Raw genomic sequence first — 10,434 nt, forward strand, 5'->3', positions numbered from 1 at the left:
CAAATTCAAAGTAATGGAGACAATAATGGTTGTAGAAAATCCTCAGAAAAAGGAGCAGAGCAAAACAAAAAAAAATTCATGTAGAAAGGTGTGAAATGTTTGGAAGGAACAGGGGACTTGGTCATCTTCTTTTTTTACCCTTTTTCTTGTGGAAAGGGAACCTTGGTCGTCTTAGAATATTCAAAAGTTGATCAAGCACATACAAATTGAACGAGGAAGCCAACTCCACAACGGCCCTATAAACCGCGCGAACCTTAGGTACCGTTTGGAATAACGGAAATAAATGGGAAAGAAATGAGAGTAGAGGAAAGTAGGTTTTATCCATCTTGGTTTAGAATAAATATATTTCCATATATAAAGTATGAGGAAGGAGTTTGGTGTTAAAATTTTGTGCCATTTTATAGTTTTTTAATTTTATCTTCACAAGAGTAAAGATTTACTAAAGATAGCTAACTTAAAATTTTAGTAACTTCTAACAATTTCTACTTTCAATAACATTTATTATTTTATTTGTTTGCCAAAAAAATAACAACTTCTTTATTTTTGCAAAAAAAAAAAAATCTAATAGTTTTCATTGGCTTTAGTAAAAACAACTTAATTTTTTATCAATTTGCACACTCATAGAGTGTGTTTTTCCAAAGTAGAAAGAAAAGAAAGTAAATATTTGATGTGTTGTTTGGATTGAGGAAGGAAAAATTCAATGATCACGTAAACTGAGAAGATTCAAAAAAAAAGGATGTTTAAAAAAAATTAATTATTTCATTTAAGTTGATTCTTTTTTGCTCCATTCCTCCCACTTTTGGAATGAAATTTAAAAAAAAAAAGGAAAAAACTAGACCCACTCCTCCCTCCCTAACCTTTCCTTTCCCTCCTTGAAACTTAATGTAAACAAGAAAATTTTAAATCCTTCCAATTCCACTCCTTTTCATTCCTCCATTCCTCCAATCCAAACGGTGCCTTAGAACACCCAACCAATGACGTATTTCATCTTCCCATCTTCTAGGCTGCTTCCTTCCATCTCCAACTCTCCCGGACAGCCCTTCTTATTCTTAGCATTTCTCTCAGTTCTATCACCAATATCAATATATACAGACCATTCCATTTCCTTTAACTTCCACAAGAAAGCAGCAAAAGAAAAGGTTCCAAGCAATTATAACACTCGATACTACAATTCGGTTACAGAGCTGACTGCATTCAGTAGCAATGGCTGTTTCAGAGATGTTTCAAGGGGCGTCTTTGATCCCATCTTTTCTTTATTCTCCTTCTTCATTGTCATCGAGGGGATTGATTGATGGGGAGAGCTCTTTTCTGATGTCTAGCGCTTCATTTTCGGCCTCCAATGTTTCATCAGCAGCAGCAGGAAATAAAGAGATTGTTAAGAGAGAATTTGTGATTCCAGCGCCTAATGAGCCCGCTGAAAAGATTAAGATGTTTTCACCGGCTTATTATGCTGCTTGCGGGGCTGCTGGAGCGATTAGTACTGGGCCAACTCATTCGGCTGTCACCCCTATTGATCTGGTCAAGTGTAATATGCAGGTAAATCACTTAATAGATGATGATGATGATGATGCACTATTCCCAACCCCCCCCCCCCCTGGCTTATGTCTCAGGCTCTATTTGTGTTGGAGTCAATATAATACCGTATCCATGAAAGAAATGCGACAAAGGAAATGTTGTTAGAGCATTTAGATTAGCAGTAAGTTCAGGTTTTAAGATCTTGGTTCTTTATTGTATATGATGAGAAATTGTTAATTTCTATGGTGGGTCAAAAAGTAAAGTTTAGATGCATAACTAGAAGTTTCATACTGAGAAAAATATGTAGGTAAATCATATAATTCCTTTGGCAGTTTGGCCTATTCGTTGATCCACTTATTGTTTGAATTTGTAATAAGATGCATTAGATATAATAGTTTTGTCTATTGGAAGAAGAAGTTATGGTATGTCACCAGAGATCAGCCAGAAGACATCAGGCATTATGCATACTAAATCTTTATTGTTCTTCTATTAAGCTCATGGTGTAGTAATTGAATTAACTTGATAATCCTTATGTATTCAGATTGACCCTGCAAAGTACAAGGGCATTACTTCTGGTTTCAGTGTTTTGCTCAAGGAGCAAGGCGTAAAAGGACTTTCTAGGGGTTGGGTACCAACCCTGCTTGGTTATAGTGCTCAGGGAGCTTGCAAGTATGGATTCTATGAATTCTTTAAGAAATACTACTCTGATATTGCTGGTCCTGAGTATGCAGCCAAGTATAAGACTTTGATCTACCTCGCTGGCTCTGCATCCGCTGAATTCATTGCTGTTGTTGCCCTTTGTCCCTTCGAAGCAGTTAAGGTTCGTGTCCAGACTCAACCTGGATTCGCCAGAGGCATATCAGATGGACTTCCCAAGTTTATCAAGGCTGAAGGTCCACTTGGGTAAGGTTTTCGTTACCATGTCAAGTAGTTAATGCAGTTTGTCATTCTCCTGATACATTCTAAAGCCATTCTTATATATAATTTATATTTTTCCAGGCTTTACAAGGGGCTTGTTCCTCTATGGGGACGACAAATTCCATGTAAGCTTCCATGTCTATTTTCTTTCGCTATCTTTACATCTTAATTCTCAAAGTGTTATTCTTGGTCATTTGCCTATTCTGTCATGGACATGCTTTGCCAATTTACAGCTCTAGCTTTCTGATTTTCTCAATGACATCATTTAAAATTTTTAGATCATCTCCAATTGCTTTTGTAATAGTCTTTCAGTCTTAACTTCAATTAGAGTTTTCAGTAGTGACTCACAAATGCAGGCTATTTATTCAATCACAAAATACTAGGCAATCTATTTTCCTGATAGTATATTGAGCAACAAGTATAATTAGCTTGAAGCTGCCGTGTGCAGAAACTAGTTTCTTCTGCAACATCTTCAGTTACCGCGTGTCCCCTGCACAGACATGAGGTTGCAGATTACCTGCTTTTCAAGTCGATCCCAATTTTGAAAATGAAACGTTAGACTCATTAAAAAACACACGTACATTAACTGCATTATGATATTTTTTTTTTTTTTTGTATTTGCAAACCATGGTTTATCCTCAGAAAAGGGCAATTTCATTTACTATCACTATAAAAAAATTTTTAAGCTCCATGTTATGATGCGATATGTACATTCTTGATAATGTAGACTTTAGGTGTTGCAACGCATTTCCAGTTGTGTGATTTACTTTGGGAACTTAATGATAGGTTTAGATGAAAGAGTCGGTATACATCTATCCGTTACACGGAAAATCCTTCTCTGCTACTCTCTAGTTTTCTGAAAATAAGCAAATGAACAATGAGGATTGGATATCAACAAGCAACTTTTGTAAAAATTATTCTGCTAAAAACACACATCTTTTTCCATTCCTTCTTACTTGGTAGTTACTTTCAAGATATACTCTCAGAAAAATTGGTAGCCTTGTATTTGCCAAATAACCAGAATGATATCTTTGCAGACACAATGATGAAGTTTGGATCTTTCGAGACCATTGTGGAACTTGTGTACAAGTATGCCGTTCCAACTCCTAAAGAGCAGTGTAGCAAACCTTTTCAGCTTGGAGTTAGCTTTGCAGGTGGTTATGTCGCTGCATTTTCTGTGCTCTTGTCTCACATCCTGCTGATAACCTGGTCTCTTTCCTCAACAACGCCAAGGGGGCGACCGTGGCTGATGTAAGTAAAGATATATAGCAGTATTACTTACTGCCCCTTAGGTTGAAATTGTTATCCATCCTGTGTTATTTCTCATATGATTTCTGCTACAATTTATTTGCTGCAGGCTGTAAAGAACCTAGGCTTGTGGGGTTTATTTACTCGAGGCCTTCCTCTTCGTATATTCATGATCGGTACCCTTACTGGAGGACAATGGGGATTGTATGATTCTTGCAAGGTTGCTCTTGGATTGTAAGTTACTCATTAACCTTTGCTTCTGGAGTCACTTGCATCTTTTTATGATCTTCTTCCTGTATATCCTTTTCAGCATTTGCATTTTCAAGTCATTAGTCCTTTTCATGAATTGATAAGATCTCTCTACTTGTGTTTTAGTTCTTTCTCTTGTAATGATATGTTGCTCTTCCTCCTGCAGACCAACTACCGGTGGTGCTGCTCCTCCTGCACCAGCAGCAAGCTTGAGGGATTCCCTGATGATCTGAGAACACAAGTTCCTTATCTCTGTAGTCAGACATTTTTTTGTAGGCCATTCTTTTTAGGGATAACATTCAAATTGAAAAGGTCAGAGCTGCCTTCCAGGTTGGCATTTGATCTTCTGGGATTTGTAATATCTTCAAAGGCATCATTGTATTTGCTAAATCTTTGTAATAATATGAAAACTATGTAATAATAAGAGTAAACGTCGGAGAAAAAAATTTTTTTTTTCGAGAATTTTCTTTCGAAGTAACAAATGTCTCGTGTCAAAATCCCAAGCCAGTTGAAAACCTTTACATGTCCCAAAGTTCTGCTGTTAGTAGGAGTGGGCAAAATTGAAAAATTCTGATTTATCGATCGAATTCGAATTGAATTTGGAATTTTCAGAATCGGTAATTCGGAATTCGGCATTGAAATCGGAATTTTCGATTTCGAATTATGTGAATTTGGTTCGAATTCAGTAATGGAGTTTTTGAAATCAGAATTTATGATATTAATTTTGTTTTATAATATATATATTTATATATATAGTAATATTTTTTATAATGTATGTAATATAGAATTTATATTATATAACAATATATCGAACAAAAAAAAAGGGGGAAAAAGGTTTTGAATTCGGAATTTATCGAATTCCAAATTAAATTCGAAACTGGTGAATTCGATCAGTAATTCTACTTCCAAATTTTCAAAAAATTCCGAATTACTGAATTCGAATTTGTTATACACCACTAGCTGTTAGGCTGGCAGCCGGCCCAACTATTTCAACTATGCCCCGCTTGATAAGACTAAAATCTGGTGTTCGAAGTTTGAAAGTGTTTAAAGCATTAAAGTGTTGAATTAATATTAATAAAATTATGCTCCATTCAGTTGACAACTAATAGAATTATAGCACTAAATTAAAATATCGCACAAATATTATAATTTTTTTTCATCTTTTATTAAATTGAAACATTGCTCCGTCTATTATCAAGCATGTTGAATTCAAAATACTCCAAATGAATTAATTTTCAACAGTAAATAGAGAGTTATGAAACAGGCCCTAAGATTCCATGTACCATTTTTTAACTTTACATATTTGACGCAATAGCAGATCTAACATTTTACTTGTTATAAAAAGGTTGTGTATAGTTTTGGTGTATGATTTTTTTTTTTTTTTGTCACTTTTTTAAAAAGCCCAACTTTACTCTCACAACAAACTTAATTTTACATTTCTAATCTAATCACATAACCTTCCAGAAGCCTATATTGTCAACCAACACAATCACAACTGAGTTTCACCTTCACTATTCAAATGCATTTTTTTTTTTTGAGGAACTATTCAAATGCATATTATTACCTGCATAACTACCGATCAACATTATAATCACCAAATTAATTTTAAAAACCTATTCAGAAAACAATTATGAATCAAGGGTTTTTTTTTTCTTTTTAATGAAACTGTATACTCAATTTTTTCATATAAAAAATAATTTGTTCTAGAATTGCACATGCATTGAACAATAGGGTCTAAAAGAACTCAATTATAGAACTTGTCACACGCATGCTATTATGACCCCATGGAAATGGGGTAGCATGACCGTCCTGAGCAGTTAATGGCCATGATTTGGCCAAAAAATTTTGTACGGTCCAGATAACAAATTATGCATCAATTTTCACACCGTGTGTGGGATCAGCAAAATTTTGTACTAAAGTTACACGTTATGCAAATAAAATTACACCGTTGTTGAAAATGGCCAAAATCGTTGGGGACGGTTGCACCCTGCCCCTTGTCCATGACCCCATGCTAATTTTGTATAGACAAAGAAGTTCCGTAAGGTTTCCTGACTGACTATGGTCCTTCGGGCTGCCGGTGGAAATGTTGCTAAATCTTATGTCAGCGCTTTAGTGGCTAAACCGTGTTATACACAAGGAAAAAATTTATTTATTTGCATTATAATCATATTTTTAATACATTTTTTTTATCTTTTTAATATATTTTTATCTCACATATATTATATTAGAAAAAGTATTATAATAATTATTTCAAATAATCTCTTATCCCTGACATTTTGTAGTATTTGTTAACGTGGATGATATCTTGTTGAGAATGTAAGTATAGTCTAACTATATTATTAAAAAAAAAATATTTTCTCCCAATTTTTTTTACTTGATTGGAATGATGCATAAATTTTTCAAAATGAAAAGAATTACTGGAGATAAAATTGTTCTACAAAATCCTTCAAAAAGGAACAAAGGGGAAAAAAAAATTCAGGGACAAAGAATGAAGACTTTGTGAAGAACACGGGGCGTCTGCAATCTTAAAATATTCAAAAGCTATTCAAACACAGGTCAACAAAAAAGAAAAGTCAAACTCAAATACGGAATGAGTGAGGAAGCCAACTCCCTAACGGCCCCTATAAACCGCGCGAACAGTGGACTGACACCCCTTACAATCCGCATCCAAAAGGCCTTGTTAATTTCATCTTCCTCCCCTCTTCCCTCCCTCTCCAACTCTCCCGGACAGCCCTTCTTCTTTTTCTTGGGATTTCTCTCAATTCTATCACCAAATAAATCTACACAAATCATCCCACTTCCTTAAACTTCCCAAAAAAAAAGAGAGTAAAAAGTAAGCCAAAAAACTGGTTTCAAGAAAGAACAACACTTCAGTACTACTATTCGATTGCAGAGCTGACTGTATTCACTAGCAATGGCTGTTTCAGACAAGTTTCAAAGAGCATCTTTGATCCCATCTTTTGTTTATTCTCCTCCTTCGTTGTCGTCAAGGGGATTGATTGATGTGGAGAGCCCTTTTCTGATGTCTAGTGCTTCATTTTCGCACTCCAGTGTTTCATCATCAGCACGGAATGAAGGGATTGTGAAGAAAGATTTTGTGATTCCAGCGCCTAATGAGCCCACTGGAAAGATTAAGATGTTTTCGCCCGCTTATTATGCTGCTTGCACTGCAGGAGGAATTTTTAGTTGTGGGCTAACTCATATGGCTGTCACCCCTCTTGATCTGGTCAAGTGTAATATGCAGGTTAATAACTTCATTCATGACGATGCACTGTTTTATTTTTATTTTTTCATTCTTCTTTTCGGATTATCTGTTAGGCTCTATTTTGCTTTGGAATCAATGTAGTAAGGGTGTCCGTGAAAGAGATGCGAGATAAGGAATTTTATTAGATTAGGTGGAGAAGTTATACTAAGCAGTAAGTTTAGACTATTAGATCTTGGTTCTTTATTGTAATTGTTATTGAATTTTATGCATTTTATTTTATAGTATATTAAGTGAGAAATATACTTGCGATATATTTACATTTATCTTGTATTTAGCATTTTATCAATGATTCCAAAATGTAAGAGAAGAACTGAACTATCTTGAGCACCAAAAAAAAAAAAAAGCCTTTTGGGGATTTCTTCATTTACCTTTCCCTTCCTTTGCTGAAGGTAATAGCTATCGTTACTTTGTTAATGCATTCTCAGTTCTACGTTTGTACATGATCAGAAGCAGTTATTTTCTCTGCTGGAAAAAAATGATTAGATGCAAAAATCGAAACAGAAATTTCATGTTGTGCAAATATGTAGGTGAATCATTGTTATAGGAGTACTTCTAAAGCCATGCCATTTGCCTCTTTAGTGCTTCTAATTTGTGTGGCATAATCTTTAATCCACTTATTGTCTGAATTTGTAGTAAGATGCATTAGGTATCTTAGTATTATATATATAAAAAAAGAAGGTATATTAGTGTTTGTTTTTTGGAAGAAACAGTGGTGGTATGTCACCAGGATTCAGCCATAAAACATCATGCAATTAATTAAATCTTTATTGTTCTTCTGTTAAGCTAATGGTGTAGTAATTGAATTAACTTGATAATCCTTATGTATTCAGATTGACCCTGCAAAATACAAGGGCATTACTTCTGGTTTCGGTGTTTTACTCAAGGAGCAAGGTGCAAGAGGTTTTTTTAGGGGTTGGGTGCCAACCCTGCTTGGTTATAGTGCTCAGGGAGCTTGCAAGTTTGGATTCTATGAATTCTTTAAGAAATACTACTCTGATATTGCCGGTCCTGAGTATGCAGCCAAGTATAAAACTTTGATCTACCTTGCTGGCTCTGCATCTGCTGAATTCATTGCTGATGTTGCCCTTTGTCCCTTCGAAGCAGTTAAGGTTCGTGTCCAGACTCAACCTGGATTCGCCAGAGGCATATCAGATGGACTTCCCAAGTTTATCAAGGCTGAAGGTCCACTTGGGTAAGGTTTTCGTTACCATGTCAAGTAGTTAATGCAGTTTGTCATTCTCCTGATACAGTTGAAGGCCTCTTTTATGGATTATATAATGTTACTCATAGATAATTAATTTTTTTTGCAGGCTTTACAAGGGGCTTGTTCCTCTATGGGGACGACAAATTCCATGTAAGCTTCCTTGTTTATACTCTTTCATTATTTTTATATCTTGAAGTGATATTCTTCGCCATTGCCTATTCTGTCGTGGGCATGCTTTTGCCGGTTTAAAGCTTTAGTTCACTTTTTCTAATGAACTATGATCCATTTTACTCTGCGTCTTAACTTGTAGTAAGGTTTTTAGCATTCACAACTGCAAGCTATTTCCAATACAAGAATACTTCCCAGTCTATTTTGCTGATATTTTTCTGTAACAAGTATAATTAGCTTTTAGCATGAGGCTTTCATGTGCATGCCATAAACAGTTATCTTCTGTAACATCTTTATTTGCAAAAAATGTGTTCCCATGCACAGACATGAGCTCGCTGATAACCTGCCTTTTAAGTTACGGTCAAATTTGACTTGAAATTGAGAGACTCAATTGACATATAAATTAACTGCATCATGTGTTTCTGTTTAATTTATGATCAAATTTTATCCTGAGAAAATGGCATTATATAAGCTTCCAGTAAAAATTCATTATTTAATCTCTACATTATGATACGATATGTACATTCCTCGCATTGTAGAATTTGGGTGTTGAAATTGCAGTTGCACCATTTGCTATACAAACTTTATTCTTTGATTTTGATGGCAGATTAAGTGTACATCTTTTAGTATAATGGAACTCCTACTCTGACATCTATGTAAGAACATTAAGTCCTATTCTGTGAGCTTGAGTATTGAAAAGCATTTCGCCCTGCATTACATAAATAGTCACTAGATATATCCCAGGCAAAGTTTGGTTCTTGATATAAATATCCAAGAAAGGTTGGCAATAATTGGAATGGTACTTTTGCAGACACAATGATGAAGTTTGCATCTTTTGAGACCATAGTGGAATCTTTGTACAAATATGCCATTCCAACTCCTAAAGAGCAGTGTAGCAAATCCTTACAGCTTGGAGTTAGCTTTGCTGGTGGTTATGTGGCTGGCATATTCTGCGCTATTGTGTCACATCCTGCTGATAACCTGGTCTCTTTCCTCAACAATGCCAGGGGGGCAACCGTGGGTGATGTAAGTAAAGATTTATCACCATCCTTAAATCGAAATTGTTATCCTTCCCCTGCAATTTCTTATATCATTTCTGCTACAATTTATTTGCTGCAGGCTGTAAAGAACCTAGGCTTGTGGGGTTTGTTTACTCGTGGCCTTCCTCTACGTATAGTCATGATTGGTACCCTCACTGGAGCACAATGGGGAATCTATGATGCTTTCAAAGTTTTTGTTGGATTGTAAGTTCTCTACTTTTGCTTCTGGAGTCACTTGCATCCTTAATTTTCTCTTTCTGTATATCCATCCATTTTCAGCAGAACCATACACAAGTCATTGGTACTTCTCATTAATCTTTAACACATGTAGTTGCATTTAATTTCTTTTTCTTATAATGATACGTTTCATGAAATGTTGTTGTTGCTCCTGCAGACCAACTACTGGTGGTGCTGCTCCTCCCGCACCAGCAAAAGCTTGAGGGATGACCTGATAATTCACGATCATAAGTTCCTTTCCTTTCTGTTTCAATCATTTTTTCGATAGGTCATTCTTTTTAGCAAAATCAGTTAAAAGGACGAAGTTACCTTCGAGGATGGCACATGATCCTGGTGGGCTGTGAAATCTGTTCAAGGCCTTTCATTATATTAGTTGCCATTCTCATAAGTTTTGTAGTTATAACTTTTTTTTCCTGAGGACGAGCTTCAGTCACCCTCCAAACAACAGAAGGCTTTACTTACAAGCTGTAAAGTTCAGTGTTTGCTATCAGTTATATAGATTTGATTTGACATTGCATTCATTTTCTCCTTGGAATGCCTAATGACTTAACATTCGACAGAATGAATTCCTCGATGTAGTATAATTTTGC

At 35.4% G+C, this 10,434-nt stretch overlaps 1 protein-coding gene and 1 pseudogene across 1 annotated transcript; both read left to right on the plus strand.

Moving 5' to 3' along the window:
- The first annotated feature begins 1,095 nt into the window (after nt 1-1,095).
- On the plus strand, nt 1,096-4,361 carry LOC113768693 (annotated as a pseudogene).
- Nucleotides 4,362-6,605: 2,244 nt separating this feature from the next.
- LOC113768665 (mitochondrial phosphate carrier protein 3, mitochondrial-like) lies at nt 6,606-10,328 on the plus strand. Its single transcript, XM_027313113.1, has 6 exons — nt 6,606-7,174; nt 8,026-8,387; nt 8,506-8,549; nt 9,379-9,593; nt 9,687-9,811; nt 10,002-10,328. The coding sequence occupies exons 1-6, from the start codon at nt 6,845-6,847 to the stop codon at nt 10,045-10,047; spliced, it is 1,122 nt and encodes a 373-aa protein (XP_027168914.1). The 5' UTR covers nt 6,606-6,844; the 3' UTR covers nt 10,048-10,328.
- Nucleotides 10,329-10,434: the final 106 nt, after the last annotated feature.

Source organism: Coffea eugenioides, chromosome 4, assembly GCF_003713205.1.
Source record: "Coffea eugenioides isolate CCC68of chromosome 4, Ceug_1.0, whole genome shotgun sequence".
In the NCBI taxonomy this organism is placed as follows: Eukaryota; Viridiplantae; Streptophyta; class Magnoliopsida; order Gentianales; family Rubiaceae; genus Coffea; species Coffea eugenioides.

Bases quoted from the DNA above. Each gene is read 5' to 3' on its own strand.
- LOC113768665 (XM_027313113.1), top strand. From the start codon at position 6,845: ATGGCTGTTTCAGACAAGTTTCAAAGAGCATCTTTGATCCCATCTTTT. The intron at 7,175-8,025 runs GTTAATAACTTC...TTATGTATTCAG, and splicing joins TGGTCAAGTGTAATATGCAG to ATTGACCCTGCAAAATACAA. The intron at 8,550-9,378 runs GTAAGCTTCCTT...GTACTTTTGCAG, and splicing joins ATGGGGACGACAAATTCCAT to ACACAATGATGAAGTTTGCA.